Here is a 19,938-nt window from a genome sequence, read left to right as displayed (position 1 = left end):
GAAGAAAGAGAGCCTTCTCCTGGCCTCCTTGGGTACCTGCTCATACATGGTAGACATACAAACAAGCAGACACATAAACACAGACTAAAAATAAACACATCCTTTTTTTAAAAAGGGATTTGCTGTTGAACTATTTTCCCCTGCACAGGGACCAGCTTTCAGATGGTGTTTTAGTGTGTCCTTCAGTGCCTGGTATTGATGACATCACAGTCAGTCAGCTAGGTTCTTGAACATGAGTGTGAAGTTTGGGATCCAAGATGCCTCTGGACTAAACTCTTTATAGCAAACTCTATACCAAACTCAGTGAAACTCAAGGACCCTTCATATAAAATTCCAGGGATCTTGGCATCATGGGCTCTTAGTAATCACTCTGAGCAAGCAGCCCTGAAGCTCAACTGACCCACGGCACCTGAAACATACTTGCAAGAAACAGACCTTCAGGGAGGCTGACTCTCTGGGGCTTGGAATAGAAGAGGAGCTGGGTAGAGAAATCCCAGCTGGTGGAACCAAGACAGCTATGGAAATCTGAGGCAAATCAGTCTCAGCAGGCTTCAGTTCAGCCTCCTCCCCTCCTAACTCCTCACCTTAGGTTAGCTAGACTTCTGGAGGCACAAATCTGAGGATGTGGAGTCTGATAGAGGAATGGGAGTGGTGGCCCCTATGAAGGTGTCTCTGAGCAGTTGGAGGTCAAGTTGCCGTTCTGTTGAGTGAGAGAAGATGCTAGGGTGATTACTCAGCAGGATTGCCACGTTGAGAGCTGATGACCTCCACAGAAGAGCTTTGGGTAGACTTTGTGAAGGAGGGTCAGACTCTGGGAAGGGAGGGGAAGTGGATAGGCAGGGCCACTTCCTATTTGGGTCTGGCTCGTGGATCCCTGCTCAGAGCTTGACCTCTATCTGATCCCACCCTTCTGCCTCTGACCTCCAGGGTTTCTTGACCTCCTACTGAGTTTCATCCTAAATTCAAGTGGTACTTACAGAGCGGTTATGTGCATGGCCCAAGATGGGTCCAGGCCAGGCTGGGCTCTGTGCTAATTTGGAGTAGCCAGGAGTCAAGGGGGGACTAAGAAATTGGAGCCTGGGAGGAGTGCTCACGAAGGTACAACTCAGAGAAGGTCCCACCAAAGAGAATGATTCCTACAACTCAGTTTACTTCCGGGTGGACCCGTGTCAGGTTTTGTTTGTTTGTTTGTTTGTTTGTTTGTTTTTCAAGACAGGGTTTCTCTGTAGCTTTGGAGCCTGTTCTGGAACTAGCTCTCGTAGACCAGGCTGGTCTCGAACTCACAGAGATCCGCCTGCCTCTGCCTCCCGAGTGCTGGGATCCCTATCAGCTTTGAATTCACCTGGGACACGTACCAGATCCCGTCTCTAAGTTGCTGTGAAAAACAACAACATATTCAAGGTTTATTGGCTTTGATTTTGCTTTTTGCTTTATTTATCTTGAGACAGGATCTCGTCTAGTTCAAACCAACCTTGCTCTCTGGAAGTAGCTAAGGATGACTTTGAACTCTTGATCTCCCTGCCTCCACCTATAAAATACTAGGATTACAGCTGTGTACTGCCATGCCTGACTTATTGGTCTGTAGTCTTAGCACCGAGGAGAGTGAGTTTGATGTTAGTTTGGCCTCAAAATGAAACACAACAACAAAAAGCGGCTTTGAGCTGGATGTGGTTGTGCATGCTTATATACCAAGATGTTCAGGAAGCCGAGGCAGTGGAATGCCTTGAACCAAAGAGCTGGGCACCAGCTTGGGCAAAATATTGAAACCTTCTTATCTACTTTCTTTCTTTTTTTTGTTTGTTTTGTTTTTTTGAGACAGGATTTCTCTGTGTGTTGCTTTGAGTCTGTCCTGGAACTAGCTCTTGTAGACCAGGCTGGCCTCGAACTCTTAGAGATCCGCCTGCCTCTGCCTCCCGAGGGCTGGGATTAAAGGCGTGTGCCACCACCGCCTGGCCTGAAACCTTCTTATCTAAAAAAAAAAAAAATCATAAATAAATAAATGCAAATAAATAGCCTTGATGCTGAGACTTCTCCTGAGAGTGTAGGGAGCTGTTCAGGCTTTGATCAGAGCTGGAAGAGGAGACCTTTCTTACTTCTGAGGCCAGGTCCTGTGGGCAAATCTGGCCAGTGTCAATCAGTATACAGAAAAGCTAGCTCTGTATACCCATGGGGAGTGCTAAACATTGTATCTCCTGGTGTTTCTACTCCAGTAGCACTGCCACACTTAGCATTGCAGAGAATCCAGACACAGCTGTTGAAGTCTGGCTTTCCCCACCCACCTCTGGCTCTACCTCAAACCCAAGTTTTGCCAGGGCACAACATCGGTACAGGGAGCAGATTTGCGTCTAAAAGCAGCACCTGGAACCAGCATTAGCATCTAATTTGAAAATTCTTACATTCAGGAGAAAGGTATGGGTTCTTGAGCCCAGGTTAGAGCCAACCAATTGATAATAGGGGTCTCTTTCTGTGGGCAGGCAGTCCTATGGGACACTATGGCCTGCAAGGAGACCCTCCAGGCTTAGGGAGGGAGGCCAGTATGCTAGCCCTCACTACCCTCAGCCCTACTGCTCTGAGTCAACAGGAAGCCTTGCTTAGCTGGGGCATAGAGCCTCCTGGTACCTGCTTTTCTTTGTATGGCTTCCCAGTGGCCACACTGACTCCTAACACCCTATGTCAAATGTCTGCAGCAGAGATCTGCTGACTTCCTGGAGAAAGAACCAGGGCAGTTCCAGTTACAAACTCTCAGGAGGTACCCAAGGCACTAACTAGTTGAGGGCAATGGACACCTTGGCCTATCCTTCTGCTGGACTCCTAGGCTCCTGAATTCACACTGATACTTTTACCCAAGCCTACTGAAGTTCTGGGTCCTTATTGAAGATGGCAGGAATGCAGCAACTCTTGGCACTTAACTGCTCTTCTGGCCTACCCTCTAACCATTCCTCCCCTCCGTACTACCCCTGTCCCAGCACCTCCACCATTCTCCTTATGCCTTTGAAGTACTCTGCCTTGGTGCTTCTGCAGGCTGTAGGTACAGATCAGAATATTTATTCAAGGTCCTAGGTAATTGGTACAACATGGGGCATGTGAGGCCTCACTGAGGTCAGACAGGAGTCAAACTGAGGTCAGGTAGGTCAGTCACCATGGGTCATGCCTGTCTTCATTTCCAGAGGAGTAAAGACGTCTTCTCTCATGGGTCAGGATCTGGGAAAATCTGAGGCACTAGCCTAGAGGGTGTGGCTCAGCATGGTGGATGACTTCTGAGGAAGAGGGAGGCAGGGCCTAGAAGTGCCAGGTACCCTTGGAGTCGATACACTCCTGGAGTAGAGTAGGGGAGGGGTTTCTGGAGGCCCAGGCTGAGCAGAAGCTAAGGTATCCCTGTGACGGTATAGGGAGGGTTTTTTTTATAGTCAGATCCCTGGTGGAGCAGATGTAAGGGCTAGTACAGGTAGATGAAGGACACTAGTTCCTGTTGTGTGAGCTTTGGAAGACCTGACAGAGAAGCCAGAGTAACTCTGCTTTGCGTTATAACTCTCTTTTCAAATCGCGTTGCAAAGGAGGGAGGCAGAACCATCCAGAAACCCCACAGGAGGCAGGGTCCCAAGCCCCAGAGGCTGAGGCCTCCTCCTGTAGCCAAGCTGGGGAAACTAAGCAGGTGCCCCAACTTAAAGCCAAAGCCCTGTGCCTGGTGACAGAGCTAGACCAGCACTCCCTAAGCCTCAGGTGCCACAGCTCGGCCCCTAGGGCAATGTCTGATGCAACCCCAGCACAGAAAGGAGGCCACTGCGGGGTATGGCCAAGCAGAAGGAAGGCTCTCATACAAATTATTTTGCCCACCTTTGGGCCCCTTGCTCCTGGCAGTGGACCGAGTGAGGCCCCTCAGTTCCTTCAGGCACCCAGCTACCCAGAGCCTTAAATCAGTCATTTTTTCTAACTTGATTGTGGTCCATCCCCCACTCCCCACCCCTACCCCCAACAATTCTGGATTCTTAACAAGACCTCTGGGTCTCCAGCTGGTAATTGGTCTCCTGAGGAAAGTGTCATGGAGACAGAGACCCAGACCTCCAGGGATGGGCGGAGTTAGAAAACCACCACCCATTTTCCACATTTGCTTTTGGTGTCTAATTGTGCTCAGGGGCTGCAACTCCCCAGCACCAAGAAGGCTTGTTTTTCAGAGTGCAAGAGCAGAGTGGGCACTCACTGGCTTCCTACTCTCAGACAAAAGACTGCTTTGCTCTGCCAACTACTCAGACAAGCACAGGAATCAGGCCTAGGATGATAGGGTTGGGTGGAGGGCTAGGGTTTAGAGTTGAAGCAACTTAGCCAGCAAAAACTGTTGGTGTGGGAACTTGAGCCAGGTGCTTGAGGGGTTTCATACTGCACCTAGATCCCAGACTGAGACCTGTGGGGTGGGAGATGAGTTTCGGTGTTTTGCAGTAGAGTTTGTCTCTAATTGGGGTCAAATTCACATGACATAAGATTAACCATTTTAGGGGGACAATTCATTACACTTCTACATTCATAGCATTTCAGTAACAACCAGATCTACTTCTAGGGCATTTTAATCACCCAGGAAAAACACCTTGTGTCCCTCAGCCTCAACACTTTTCAGCTCTATCTCTATGGGCTGAGTCTGTCCTAGGAACAGGTCACAGTACATACAATTAAGGCTTTTTGTGTCTAGCCAGGGGACCCTGAACCCCCTGCGATTCTCATCTTCCTACAGTAAAAGTGTAGATAGTTCTTGCTACTGTTTTTTTCATCCCATGGGCCTTTCTTGTCCAGGAAGACCTGTGCCTGCTCATGCTTTATCCTATGGTCTGGGAAGGCCAAGAGGAAGGTTCCATAGGAAACCCCAAAGTTTAACGGAATCAGAGCCATCTGGTAATGAGAGATCCTAGGCCAGCCTTGTGATACATGTTTTAATGACAGCAGAACTGTGTCTCCAAACAGCAAGATAATGTTGGGGAAGAATCTGGAGAAACCAGTGTGTGTGGAGAGAAGGACCCTCTGACCCCCCTATCATGAGGCCACCTTTTTTCAAACTATGTGTGAATGTTGGGCATTGGATTATGAGTCCAATAGAGAGAAAAAACAGGAAGAGGCAGTGACTTTACAGTCACCTGGTGGAAGAAGTCTCATTTTGAAGTTTGAAGACATAAGAAAGATAGAACATGGGGTCCAAGTCATGGCAGCCTGGTGTGCACCCCAGGGGAAGTAGTAGAGACAGCTCTCAAGAATGGAGAGAGCAGGCACTCAGAGGCAAGAGTGTGTCCTAGACCCTCAATTGCAAGGGGAGCAAGTTGACTCCTGTTGTTGCTGTAGAAAAAAGAAGTTGGAGAGAACATAGCCAGGGGCAGGGAAATGATTTTCCTGGAGGGGGCCACAACAATTCAGGGTCTTGGCTAGATTAGACCCCAGGGACCATCTCTCCTCCTAAGTTCAGGCCATAACAGAGCAGGCTGTCCCTAAGGGGACGTGGAACTCTGGTCTGATATGAGCCAGGAGGGTTTACTCATAGTGACAGGTATCCTAGTCTTTTCTCCTGTCAGATGCCACAAAAATAAGACATCTGTCCCACCTCCAGGACTCCTGTGAAAAGGGGCAGATGCTAACCTAACTGCCCATTACTGGTAATGGTGCCGCACAGAACAATGTGGAATTGGGTTCCATGACTCTACCTCTCTGAACATGACTGCACCCTAGCTCAGGGACCCATGCACTAGATTTCCCTCATATCTCATCCTAAAGATCCCTAGACTTTCCTCAAGTGCTAATCATGGTTCCATAAATCTGGCCACTCTCTCAGTGACTTCTCGAGGTCCTGCATACCCATGATCATATGGATTTCTTGTCCCTCTGGAACGTCTGGCATCCTGGGACAGTAAGTACCCAGCAGCAGGAAGGAAGCTGCACATGTATGTGCAAACAGGCTTGTGTGAGAAGGTGTGCACATTTGAGCATATGAACATGGCTGTGTACGTTCTGGCAAGCATATAGCTACACATGTGTAGATGTTTGCATGAAGGCAGGCACTCGGGTGTGCAAACAGGTTTGTGGCGGAACGTGTGTATGTGCTGAGAACATGACTGTGTACATACTGGCAAATATGAAGACATACATTCTTGTGTTTGTACAAAGGCAGCCACACCTGTATATATGTAGGGTGCCTACTCATTAGCTTTAGCTTGCTGCTTCCTTTTATTGTTAAATGATGACAGAGAAGGAGAAACAGAATTATGAAAGGCACAAGATAGTGATGGGTCCACTTGCTGACCCACAGGCTTTATCATCTTCACAAAGTGGTATTTTCTGTGCTCTTCTCCCCAGGATGCCTTGCAGAGCCTGGAATAGCCACCTACCACTTGAAAGTAAAAACCATACCTGATGTGGGATTCCCCTCTGTATGCTATGAATTGGTTAATAAAGAAACTGGTTTGCCTGATAGGGTAGATAGGCGGGAAAAGTAAACTGAATGCTGGGAGAGAGGAGATGGAGTTAGGGAGAAGCCATGTAGCCCTGCCAGAGACAGACACTGGGAACTTTAGCTGGTAAGCCACAGCCACGTGGCTGTAAACACAGATTACTAGAAATGGGTTAAATTAAGATATGTGTTAGCCAATAAGAAGCTAGAGCTAATGGGCCAAGCTGTGATTTAAATAATATGGTTTCTGTGTGATTATTTCGAGGCTGAGCAGCTGGGAATGAAACAAGCAGCCCTCCTTATTACAACACATACCTGTTCAGGAAGGGCTCAGTGTCTAAGGAGGAACTCGGGGTTCACAGAGCTCAGCAGTCAGTAGAGACAATTCTGAGGTGTGCCATGGAAGGTTCCCTGGAGGGAGCATGTGGTGGGGTCTTAAAGCATCTTCTTTAATAGAGTAGACTGGACCCAGGGTAAAACTAAGTTTGTTCTAGGGCCCTGGCTCTCAGCCCATGGGTCTCAACCCCTTTGAGGTTGAACAACCCTTCCACAGGGGTTGCCTAAGACCATTGGAAAGCACAGATGTCTACATTACGATTCATAACAGTAGCAAAATTACAGTTATGAAGTAGCAATGAAAATAATTTTATGGTTAGGGGTCACTACAACACGAGGAACTGTATTAAAAGGTCACAGCATCTGTACCAAGAAAACACCCATATATAGGCTTCTAGAAGGGCCATTTGGGGTACCCATACTTTTCTCCTTTCTTCTTCCTTTTCTAAGAGAAATGCCTAGGTAAGGTGGGGAGTAAGAAGCAAAAAGCTACTCTGAGCAATTTAAGCAGCAGGTGTCCAAAGTTAAAATGTCCCTTTAACACAAATTTCTTTTTTTCTTTTATTTTTTTTAAAAAGAAAACTATCTTTTTTTCATTTTACAAACCAATCCCAGTCCCCACTCCCTCTCCTCTTCCCATTTCCTCCACTTTCTCCCCTACCCTACCCCAATCCACTCCTCAGAGAGGGTAAGGCACATTGCTTTGGGGAAGGTCCAACTCTATCGAGGCTGAGTAAGGTGTCCGTCCAAAGAGAATGGGTTCCCAAAAAGCCAATACAAGCAGTAGGGACAAATCCTGGTGCCACTGCCAGTGGCCCCTCAGTCTGCCCCAGTCATGCAACTGTCACCCACATTCAGAGGGACTAGTTTGGTCCTATGCTGGTTCCTTCCCTGTCCAGCTGGAGCTGGTGAACTCCCATTAGCTCAGGTAAACTAACACTAATTTCTAAACAAGGCTTTGATAAACCTTGCCCAGCAGGATGGCTCAGATCAAAGATGGTCTATGATTGTACCAGCTGGGAACAGAAATGAGACACACCTCAAAACAGAGCAAATAAGTTTCTGATCCGGAGACTGAGGCAGGGCTTCCTCTTGCCCTCCAGGTGTCTGTTGCTCACTACCTTACATTGAACACAGTTTAAACTGCTGTTTGCCCTTTCTCTCGAAACCACAGACCTGGAATTGAGGGTGTAGTTGTGCATCAAAGAGCCTGCCACCTGCCTAACATATGCAAAACCCTTAGTTTGGTACACACCACCAAACAACAACAACACACACACATATGTGGTGGGGGAGAGCATGTGAGCTTGCAAGCTGTCTAAAACTGAGACACAAACTTACTGCTTCTGGATTTTTGTTGTGGTTATTGTTTTGTTTTGAGACAGGGTCTTACTATGTAGCCCCAGTTGGCCTTGAACTTACTATATAGACCAGGCTGCCCTGGAATTGACAGAGATAGTCTTGTTTCTGACTCTCAAATGCTGGGATCAATGGCATTAAAGGCAGGTGCCACAACGCTCAGCTATTTCTGGATTTGAACTGGCATTATTTATTTGCTAGAAAACACATTACAAACGCAATCATCAGTACTGGGGAGATGGCTCAATAAAGTGTTTGCCACATGACTGTGATGACAGATTCCCAGTACCCACGTACAAGCTGGGTACTGAGGCATGTGTTTGTAATCCCATGGCTGGGGGAGGTAGAAACAAGAGAATCCCTGGAGATCACCAGCTTAGTTAAATGGGTGAGACTATGATGTTTGTTGAGAGTGAAATTGAAGAGATCCAATGTCAGCCTCTGGCTTTCATATGCTCACACACACATGTACACACATCACACTATACATACCAAACAAACAATGTCATCATGTACTAACAGCAGAGGATGTCTTTGGGTGTGGGAACAGAACCCAGGGCCTAGGGCTTTTCAAGAATTTCTAGCACTGGTCTTCATCCCCAGCTCCTACAGAAGACATTTCAACACTAAAAAGCCCAGAACTAGACGCCTTTTCCTCTGCCTGGGAGTCCCTACAATAGTTCAGTGATCTGATCAAGCCAACTAAACAGTAAGCTGGGAGGGTTTTGGGCCCCACCCATGGGAGCCACCGTGAAATGAGGGGGAGTCTACTGGTAAAGCACCACCCTATGCCCAGAAATTGCTTCTAGGGTTGAGATGACTTCAGAACCAACAGGTGCTTGTTCTAAATTCCGGGAAGGCTATCCCTTGCTCCTGCTGGGGATCCAAGGCCCCTAGCTAGTCTCTACCGGTCCCCAACAGGGTCACACGCTCTGAAGATCTTTGTGAGGGTTCCTGTGCACCCAGAAGGACACGGCCATTCCAACTAGGGCTCAGGGAGAACACAATCTGTTAGGATAAAAGATCTTCCTTTGAATTGCTGCAAAGTTTTCCACATTCCATAGACCCTGGAAACCACATCTACATATCAGAGAGCTGGCTATAGGTAAGGAGGCCACCCTTTCTGTGTTCCTGGAAGGGCTCCCCCAGCTTCCTCCGCTCCCCGAGACAGGGTTTTTCTGAGTAGCCCTGGATGGCTGGAAAGGGCTTTCTACATGCACAGCTGCAGCATTTATGTCCAAGGCCTCCAGCAGCTTCTTGCTGACCTCCCACTCCTCATCCTATCCCTGCTCTAGTTCTGTGTCCTCAGGAATGAATAAAATTGCTAATATTCACTGCCTGGGTATACAGAAAGCAATCTTGGAGGGTTTCCTGGAGGAATGGGGCCTTGCCAGGGGTTTCCACTAGCCTGCCAGCTCATGTTAAAGAAAGCAGAGCTGGTGAAATAAAAACATTGGCAAATCCTCCAACTGGAACAGGTCAGTGGCAGGCCAAGAGGCCCCCAGACCTGTAGGGATCACAGGAAAACAAAGTCTTGTCCCCTGGATTTTTGTTTGTGTGGCTGTCCTAGCCCTTTCCTGAGCTCCTAGGACTTTGCCCTAGGCCAGCAGGAGGCAGAAAGCCCACAAAGGAGGGTGCACCAGGAAGTGAGTTGTGAGAACCTGTGCTGAGACAGAGAGTTTTTAAAGTGATATCACTTGACTCAGACTGCAGATCACGTACACACTCGCCATAGGGAGGGTGTTTATGTCTGGGTATGCATGATTATGTATGCAAGTGTACATGTGTTCTGTGAACATGTGCAGGAAGAACCCGGTGGCTAATGGCCAGAACAGGAAAAGGACAGGAGGAGTCCCCAGAAAAGGGAGCCTGCCTTTCTGTTCCCTTGAGGGCAGGGACCCCCATCATGAGCCCCTCCTTTCTTCAGGCCAGGAGCTAGTTGGGGCGACTCTCACTCCTGAAGGGTGGCAGAAACAGGCGGTACCACTCTAAGGGTGTGCCATGAGGAAGGTGAAGTGGGGTTGAAGACACCCCCAAACCTTTTCCTCTGTTTGGGGAGTCCCCACAATAGCTCAGTAGTCCAGACCGACTGTCCGAGAAGCTGGGAGGGCTGTACCCTTGGGAACCAGAGTGCAGCAAGGGTGAGTCCACTGGTGAGTGTGCCCAGTAACTTCTTCTAGGGTTGAGGTGACTTCAGAACCACCAGAGGGTCTTGCTTGGCTTCCAAATTCCGGGAGGGCAGCCACTTGTTTCTGCCGGGAATCCAAGACCCCTAGCTAGTCTCTATTCTTTCCCAACAGGGCCCCGTGCTCTGAAGACCTTTGTGAGGGTCACTGTGCACCAAAGAGAACGCGGCCCCTCCCTCCAGGGCTGGCCCCTAACAGAGACCAGCCCAAGGCCCGCAGGTGGGGCAGTCTGGTCGGGCGCACCTGGCGTTTCTGGTTTCCTCCTGCGAAGGTGGCTCCCAGCCAACTCGAACTAAACTCAGAGGAGCGGAAGGCGACCGCGCTCCCGAGCACCCCCACCCATATCAGCAGCAAACCAAGGATTGGGCGGGGCTAGGGAGGCTTGAACAGGTGCACCCTGACCGAATAAGGAGGCCCGGGGCCGCTAGCCACCCTACCCCTTCCGGCCCCACGCTCAATTGCCTGCTCTTTCACTGTTGTGCACAGGGTTGTGGGGTCTCCACAGATGGGGAGTGGCCAAGTCTTGGCCGAGCACTGGTGGGTTTCTAGACTGTCTCCTGGCTGCTAACCAGCTTCTGCCCGCGCCAGCGAGTAAGGGTTCCGTAGCCAGGAGACCGCGCCTTTGTTTGCTTGAGATCCCCACCTGTGTCCAATTAACTCGGACAAATGAAGGCGAACTGGATTGAGTGAGTGCAACCAAAATAAGAATCCACCCCAGGGAGTGGCCAGATCCTTCAGCCACGCAGGCGCCTGACCCAACAACTGGCGCTCTTTGCCCTCTCACCTTAGAGAATTTTAATATTCATTACTCAAGACCCTACTTTTTCCGCGCAGGTTTCTGTGTGTATCAACCAGCCCCGCCCCCTTCCAGTCCTGGGGCCTCTTTCATTAGTCCTAGTTTCAGACCCGGCTAAGGCCTGGGAGACCACCTGCTCTCTGCTCAGCCTGCCCTCCATCCCCACCCACCCACCTTGGTGTTTTTTTTTTTTTTTTTTCCTTTTTTCTGTCCAAAGAGTGACAGGATGAGCTGAGCCATCAGGTACTTGGTTGCAGATAGATTCTCCCATCCCCCCCGCTTAGTTCCAGACTTTTAAAACCCTTCTCCCCTTCAGTCAGAATACCCTTGACCTCCCATGCTCTCTGACCTTGCACACAGTAGCTTCTGCTTTCTCCTAAAACCCATCAGCCCTAGCCTATCCTTCTGGTGTGAACTTTGAGGGTCTCCCCAAGACAAGGTCATTGGACAGACATCCTGGCTAAGTCCCTCATGAGTCTGCAAGCAGTCTACCCCACTAGGATTCTTAGAGTTTGCTCAGCCTTTGAAACCTGCTCTACACCACAGGCAGAGGGTTGAGCAGCCCCTCACCCCCACGGGTCCCCCAGGGTGCTAGAGACTGGTGGACAACTGGCTCCCCTTGGCCTTGCTGGCTCTCTGTATCGGGCATCAGCATCATCAGACAGCCAGAGGCCACATACACAACACTAGGACCCGCTCTCTGACCTGGGCTCAGACCTCTGGATGGAGGAAATAATTTTTAATTTCAAAATTCAAAACTGAGGGCCGGGGTTATGGTAGAGTGCTTGCCTCGCATTGAGCTCAGTCCCTAGCAATGCCGAAATAAAATGAAACAAAAACAACAACAAAAGGATAGGATTTTTTTTTTTTTAATATAAGCCCCAAATTTCTAGAAGCCAGGGCTTTGAGAAATCTGGTCCTTGTGCAGTGTTCACCTGGATGAAAGCTGCCAACAGAAAAGGTATGGATAGGGATGAAAAATAACCAGTAACCCCACATTTCACGGTTAGAATTCCAGAAGGCTCTGACGCATGAGACATCGACAGTGTCCGATCAAGAAGAGCCTAGTATAAGAACCTGCACTGTGGAAATCTGTGATCTGTCAGCACTCTTGGGACCACCCCGACCCCTACTCCCTGGGGAGGTGGTAAGACCTCCTGGTCCTGTCCAGGAAATGGATATATGTGTATGTGTGTATGTAATCCAGGTCCAAAGCACTTAGCACCTCAGAATGCCAGCAACCTCTGGCCTAGTTAGCAGAACAGTCATGGGGAGAGAAAATGACCTTGGGAGGGTAGAGGCTCTTGTGGGGACACCCACTTTGGGAGGGAGGACCACCAAGTAGATGACTTGATGGTATCAGTAATAGAGACGGAAGTCATTTGAAGCTAAGATACAGGTCAGTCAGGGGAATGAAGCCATTGATTTAAGAAGAACTCCAAAAAGCCAGTCACTTCCTCCTGGGTATTTTTTCCCCTTAAGACAGGATTTCTCTGTAGCTTTGGAGCCTGTCCTGGAACTTGTTTTGTAGACCAGGCTGGCCTTGAACTCATACAGATCTGCCTGTCTCTGCTTTCCAAGTGCTAGGATTAAAGGCTTGCGCCACCACCGTCTGGCTTCCTCCAGGGCCTTATGGGAACCTATGTCATGGGTGTCTTCTCTATGAGTGGATGGTAGCTTCATATGCTACCTTGCTGCTGCTGATTTGGAAGGAGCTGGAGGTGTAGCAAGGTGACCCAGGGTAATAACATGGAACAAGGAACAGAAAGACACAGAATTCAGGGCATTGCACCCACACAAACTTGTTCAGGCTTTATGTGATGTGGGATTTCCCTCTGTACGCTGTGATTACCATTAATGAATAACGAAACTGCTTTGGACCTATAGCAGGGCAGATCTTAGGTAGGCGGGGAAGACAGACTGTAACGCTGAAAGAAGGGTAGAGTCAGAGAGAAGCCATGTGGCCCTGCCGGACACAGATGCCGGAACTTTAGCCAGTATGCCACAGCCACATGATGATACACAGATGAATAGAAATGGGTTAAATTAAGATGTAAGAGTTAGCCAATAGCCGGGCAGGCGGTGGTGGCGCACGCCTTTAATCCCAGCACTCGGGAGGCAGAGGCAGGCGGATCTCTGTGAGTTCGAGACCAGCCTGGTCTACAAGAGCTAGTTCCAGGACAGGCTCCAAAACCACAGAGAAGGGCTGGAGAGATGGCTCAACGGTTAAGAGCATTGCCTGCTCTTTCAAAGGTCCTGAGTTCAATTCCCAGCAACCACATGGTGGCTCACAACCATCTGTAATAAGGTCTGGTGTCCTCTTCTGGACTGCAGGCATACACGCAGACAGACTATTGTATACATAATAAAAAACAAACAAACAAATAAATAAATATAAAAAAACTGTTTAAAAAAAAACAAAACCACAGAGAAACCCTGTCTTGAAAAAAAAAAAAAAAAAAAAAAAAAAAAAAAAGAGAGAGAGCGCCCATAAGAAGCTAGAGCTAATGGGCCAAGCAGTGTTTTAAATAATATAGTTTCTGTGTGATTATTTTGGGGTTGGGCAGCCAGGAACCAGTAAGCAGCCTCCTATAACATTTATGAAGTAAGAATCACAGTCAATCAAGACGACTGAGCAAGACTGTGCATGGATAGATCCTGGGAAATTGGACACCCCCAACCCCTCCCCCCCAGTGACAAGAGCAGGAGGATCTGGGGGCTTCTCAGATAACCTAGGGCTAGGTAAGGATGAGGCAGGAGAGGAGTCCAAGGTAGCAGTGACTAGATAGGAATAACCTGCTCTCTGACCTGGGCTCAGACTCTTGGATGACCCAAGGCCTCGGGGCTTCAGGGACTCATTCAGAGAGAAGGCTTCTGTTACACTGATCAGCTAAAAGTTCTGCAGTAAAGATTCCAGCTACAGTTATCACCAACCATAGACTAGTAAAGCAGACTCCCACCCTCCATCCTGTTCTCCCAAGTCTCAGAAGACCCCTTCCCACCCAATGCTCCCTTCACCTTGCCTTCATTCACCATCCAGCTCTAACATTCCTTCCTGGAGCTGGTTCTGTCAGAACACTGCCTCTCAAGAGGACCTCTTTGGATGTTTCCTTCCCTCCAAGTACTCTATGTGGTCTGGTTTTAGGCACCTGTGGGGGACCTTGGGGTCTTTCCTGTATCTGTTCCACGTGGCTTTTGGCTGTAAGAAATTGATTTCTGCTAGGATCCTTCATGGAGTTCTAGTTTCTGTGTTACATAGCTATACTGAGGGTTTGTGGGGACTCTAATACTAGACCAGCACACAAATGACCCCTAGAAGGCAATGCACCTGCTGAAGGGCTATGTGGTTATGCCCTTTAAGGTCGTCTCTTCCGGTGTCTGAGGGACAAATCCATTGTCCTCACAGGACAGCAGAAGGTAGTTTGAAGAGGCACAGTGCCGAGGTCTGCTCTGAGGTGCTCAGTGGGGTGGGGATGAAGAGATAAATAGTTGGGACCTTGGAAAGGAGGGCAGGGGGCAGGAGACGCTGGCATTTCACACATTACACTATTTGCATTGTTTCTTGAAAGAACATTTTAGTTTCCCTGACATCAGTGTCAAGTACTCAGTAAGTGGAACAGGTTAATCAAACACCTTTTCCAAGAAAGACAACATGGGGCAGTAGCTCACACCTTTAGCTCCAGTTGACAGGTAGATTTCTGTGAGTTCCAAAACAACCTGGTAAACATTGTGAGTTACAGACCAGCCAGGGTGACACATAAAACAAAAACCAGATTCTACCTTCTAGGATACACCTTTCCCCATCCACAGGGGCAAACCCCAAGAAATTTGCCACATCCAGGCCAGATAGGAACTCAGGAGCTAACTATTAATAGATTGAGTTGTGTATGTGCACCAAAGCTCTTGCTATCTTTGGAAAGACGGTTTAGCACACACACATATCCCAGCTAGCCACGCTACTTTGTGTAGCTGGGTTCAAGGCCATAGCTTAATCATACGAAGGAGTGAAATATTAAAATGTAAGATTGGAGGTGACTTCCTTTCCCAGGAAAGCTAAGGACACTGGAGGAGATAGATCTCTATAAGGCTGGACAGGTGTCTCGAAGTGGTCAGCCAGCAAAGGTGACATCCATCCATGAGGAAATGCCTACTGGGAAGAATACGTCAGGGTTAGTAGACTGACCAGCCCTAGCCACAGCCCCAGGACCTCTGAATGTGAGTGTGTTGGAGGATGAGGTCTCATAGCAGCCCTTGGCTAGTCTGAATGGGATCCTCAGAGAGATTGGAACATCCACACAAACACCACAGAAAGACAGGTACAGAAAAGAAAACCATGTGCATACATTTGAAAATGTACCAGGAAGAGAGGCCTAGAAAACAGCCTTGTCTTGGTCTCAGCTCAGAGCTCCCAGGACTATGAGGAAACAGCCTACTATTTCTTTCTTTTCTTTTTTTTTTTGGTTTTTCGAGATAGGGTTTCTCTATGGTTTTGGAGCCTGTCCTGGAACTAGCTCTTGTAGACCAGGCTGGTCTCGAACTCACAGAGATCCGCGCCTCTGCCTCCCGAGTGCTGGGATTAAAGGTGTGCGCCACCACCACCCGGCCAGCCTACTATTTCTTAAGTCCCCAGTGTATGGTGTTCTGTTGAGGCAGCTCCATCTAAGACATACCCAATGCTGAAGCCACTCACTCATCTTCCTAACAGACACTATAGGAAGCTACAGGGATGTCCTCATGGTGCCTGGCCACCTTTACCCGACCTGGAAAACCTTACTAGGACAACTGTGGGAGCACCCGGTGGAGCCAAGCTCTACACTGAGGTCTACAAACACTCAACTCTTGGCTGATAAACCAGATGGCTCATCATTTCCTGAGCAAAGGCTACACACTTAGAATCTCCAGCAAAAACTGCTTTGCTCTTTCTCCTTTTGGTCAGCAGACACAACAAAAGTGAAATGAGGCATTCTGAGCTCCTCTTAATAGGATCAGCCCTGATACCAAAGGTTTACAACCTTGGGGTAGATTGGCCCTCTGTTTCTTCAGGAACGGAAACCCCTCTAGGCCAGGTGTAGTGCTGTGAGCCTGCCATTCCAAGCACTTGGGAAGTAGACAGGAGGATCACAAATTCAAGACTAGTCTTGGCTATGTATTCAATTCAAGGCCAGCCTGGGCTTTGTGAGACTTGGTGCCCCACTCCCCAACAGACAGAGCTGGCAAGATGGCTCACCAGATAAGTCATCTGGTACCAAGACTGACAATCTGAATTCAGTCCCTGGGACACGTGTGGTGGAAGGAAAGAACATACTCCTACAGGGTCCTTTGCTTTTTATGTGCATGCCCGTACATATGCACTCACAAATAAACAAACAAATAAATGTTTAAAAAATAAGAGCAAATAACAACCAAGAAAATGCAAGCGCCTGAAACTGAGCATAGAGAATTACAAACTGGAGGAGCTGCTGGGCACCTAGCAGAAGGGAGGAGAGAGTTAACCCATGTGAAGTTCATATTTGTGAAATGTCAGAACCATATTGACAAAAGAAAAGTCCCCAGAAACTCCAGAGGAAAAAACAAAAACCAAGTTTCATATAAAAACCAGGGATTAAAATGTCATTGCCTGTGTCCACAGAGGACCTGGAGAACACCAGGAGAATGTTCACAGCCACAGATGGCCCAGCTCAACTATCATCCTAACAAGATTACGGAATAGCACCCTCAAAGCCACACTTTTCCTATATCTTACTTCTACAGTAAGATATCCTTTCTACAGAAGGACTTTGTGGCACTTTGACAAAGAACAACGCAAGAAATGTGAGCTCCAGATTGAGGGAGTCTGACGAGGGAGGGAAGGGGTTCCTCAGGATGAAGATCTGAGGCCATCTGAGGGTGCCAGCCCCACCCCAGGCACAGGAGGATCAGGCTGAAATTCTCCCCAGAAAGGCCCAGTGCAGACGAATTAGTAATTCGATCAGAGAAAACTAAAACTAAGCAAGCAAGGAAGAGAAAGGCAATTATTAACCCTATGGGAAATAGCACAAGGGTTCAGGTTAGAACAAGTATCAGGAGCCAAAGGCCCCTTGAATGCAGATCTTGTTGTCACAAAACCGTTTAACTGAACTCCTAGAATAAGTGTGGGAAAGATAGAAAACCCAAGTGTTCGGTGCCAAGACAGGAGGTAAGAGAAAGGCAAACACGCTCCCACCCAGCTGACGTCAGTGGGTAGCACCTTCTAGTCCTGTCAGAGCAAGCGGCGGTGAATCCCACTAAAGTTGTGGTAGGCATAGGGTGTGGCTGAGAAAGTGTTTGTCTAAGTCTTACAGAATTTTTGTCTCAAGCAACATTCACATATAATACTAATAGAAAATGAAAGTAAAAGTTATTTTGGTGAACTCTCTGAGGCCCAAGAGTGGTGAAATAATGCTTCCATAACCTCTGACTTTGGCCTGCTGAAACTTGGCCAAGAACAACTGTTCTTTTTTCTGGGGATGTGTCTCTAAATCGCCTTCCCCACTCTTTAACAATGGACACTGCACATTCTACACTTCACCTTGTCTTGTTAGCTGATATTGTCTGGGTTTCCCCATTATGGCGTATGCTCACGAGGTTCAATTTCCCATGTTCATTGGCCTCCTTATGCCCTGGACTTTTGGATCCCTGCTAGTCTGAATTTTGACTTTAATAGAGAAAACCTGGGACGTCCAATCTTACTCTAGCTTTCCGCAGATCCTGTGATTAAAGGCCAGGTTAAGTACGTGTGTGACCTGGTTAGTGGAGTAGATAGATCATAAGCACTCCCCTCTGGGTACCAGATAGAGGCTGGATGCTGTTGGACCAGGTGAGGATCTTCACAACCATCTTTTCTCACGGGAAGTTTAAGATCCATAAAACAAACCTCAAGTGTTTCAAGACCGCTAACTTCTCCTAGGGACTAAAGAATTATTCCATGGTTTTTCTACGAAACTTTCTCAGACCATGGCTTTGAGTGAGAGAGACATAATCCTTTACTGTCTAACTAGCCAGGCTCTTTCCAAATAATCCAAGATCACAGTCTGATCTTCATCCCCACTCCTAAATCACACTGGAAGTGCCTTTAGCTTTCTAGAAGACCCCATTGCCCTCTGCAGAAGGAACATCCGCTCACATGGACTTGAGTCCATGCCCTGAAAAACACCCCCCCACACACACATCGGACCACGCTGACATCTACAAACAGGGCCAGGAAGAAAAGCTTTCAGGGCAGGGCCTTGGTACCATTCGGAAGCACAGAAGTTACTACAATCCACAGGTTATTGTTCCCAGTTCCCCCGCAGACTCCAGTGGAGTCTCAGTCCTACCTGGTCCTTGGGGATTCAGGTGCCTTGTGGGCTAGCGGGGCTGTCTTATCACAGCCTGGCCCGACGGAATGTGGTGGAAACCTTTGCCTGGTACAACTGCTGCTGCTCCACGGCCCAGGAATTTTGCGTTGAATAATTTTTAACTTCTGCTCTGAGAAAAAACAGGGTTTGTGTATAATGTTCATTGACACAGGAATGCCAAGGGGCTTTCATTGAGAAGTGGAGACTTGTAATAATGAAGAAAGCCTGTCTTGAAGAAACAGCAAAATGAACAACAGAAAAAGATCAGAAGAAAGCAGTCCTGGGGGCTTACACATCCTGCTGGTATCTAGCCCTGGCTGCTGAACCCTGACCGCTTTTGATTCAAGGGCAGCAGCTCTCCTTGAAGAAAAACTGAGAACACTGTGGGGGTAGGGGACAACTCCCTTTTCCAGGATAGGTTTGTGTTTCCTGGTAGGAGTGGAAACACCCTCCTCCACACATTTCTGCATGCACTACTGGTTGTGTGGTCACTCACCCCATTTGGCCCCTAACCTGGTGAGATGTCCTGCGACTTTTAAAGATCTTTGTATTACAGAACTTGCCTTGTCGAGAACCACTCTGCACTCCTTAGCCAACTTTTACAGCCACTACATTCAGTCTCAGTAGTGGACACTCAAGGGTCTACTCCAGGAAGGTTAGTTCCCTTCTTATCCAATGTTCAGGCTTGTATCGGGCCTCCAGGCCATGCCTTACCCACCCTCTAAGACTCTGAGCCGTCTATTAGTCTGAGCTCCTCTTGCTGTGACCCCGTGGGAGTCTAAAGGTTATGATGACCTCAGGACTTTGCAGCTAGACAAGTAGGAGACTGCATGTGGCTGCCATGGTCCCTGTGGCCACTTGCATGGGTAAGTAGTCCATGGGTAGGGTCCCTCTGGGACAAGTGTAGATCCACCAAGCTGCAGAAGGCCAGGGATTCTCAGACAGTCTTTGTTCTACCTTGGGAGGGGGTTTGCTTGCCTGCTCTGATACTCCTGTGCTCTGTTCCCTGTGGACTGCCCAGCAAGGATTGCTTCAGGTATGGACAACTAACCCTGTTTCCCTTCCATCTTCCCCTTGCTCACTTAGCACCCGTATGACCTCTGAGTTATTGCCAACTCATGTTCTGGGACACTGTCTAGTATAAGGCTTTGCAGGGGCGCTTGACCTGTTATGTTGGGTCTCTCAGACTCTCCTGCCTACATTGCTCATGATCCCCACAGCCCAGACAAGCAACAGTGTTTGGCCTTACCAATTGATGGGTGATCTAAGCCTTTATCGGCCTTTTATTTTCATGTCTCCAAGGACTGATTCTGGGCCTCTATTCATGACAGTTCCAAGATCAGGGGCACCCTTTCATGAAAATGCCCTCACGGCCTCTTGCTAGTTTTTCCTTTTTTCTATGGAATTGTGGAACTCTCATTGGTCATAGACAGCCAACTTCAATCACAATTAAATTATTTTTATTACATTGATTTAGTGTTTGTG

The 19,938-nt window shown here is 48.2% G+C and overlaps 1 protein-coding gene across 7 annotated transcripts in view; it reads right to left on the bottom strand.

Moving 5' to 3' along the window:
* Ttll10 (tubulin tyrosine ligase like 10) overlaps window positions 1–18,779 on the bottom strand; it is a 49,547-nt gene extending 30,768 nt beyond the window's left edge. For all 7 annotated transcript variants that reach the window (XR_007589776.1, XM_050130109.1, XM_050130110.1 and 4 more), the window contains exon 1: window positions 18,433–18,779. Coding sequence is in view for 6 of the 7 variants with exons in the window: in XM_050130109.1 (XP_049986066.1) it covers window positions 18,433–18,617 (185 nt within the window). In the remaining variant the exon portion in view is untranslated. The remainder of the gene's footprint in view (window positions 1–18,432) is intronic.
* Window positions 18,780–19,938: the final 1,159 nt, after the last annotated feature.

This window comes from Alexandromys fortis, unplaced genomic scaffold (genome assembly GCF_014885135.2).
Source record: "Alexandromys fortis isolate MF-2015 unplaced genomic scaffold, M_Fortis_MF-2015_v1.1 scaffold_330, whole genome shotgun sequence".
NCBI classification, from domain to species: domain Eukaryota; kingdom Metazoa; phylum Chordata; class Mammalia; order Rodentia; family Cricetidae; genus Alexandromys; species Alexandromys fortis.
Note: the sequence above shows the minus strand (reverse complement) of the source record. Positions and strands in the feature narration are given on the sequence as shown.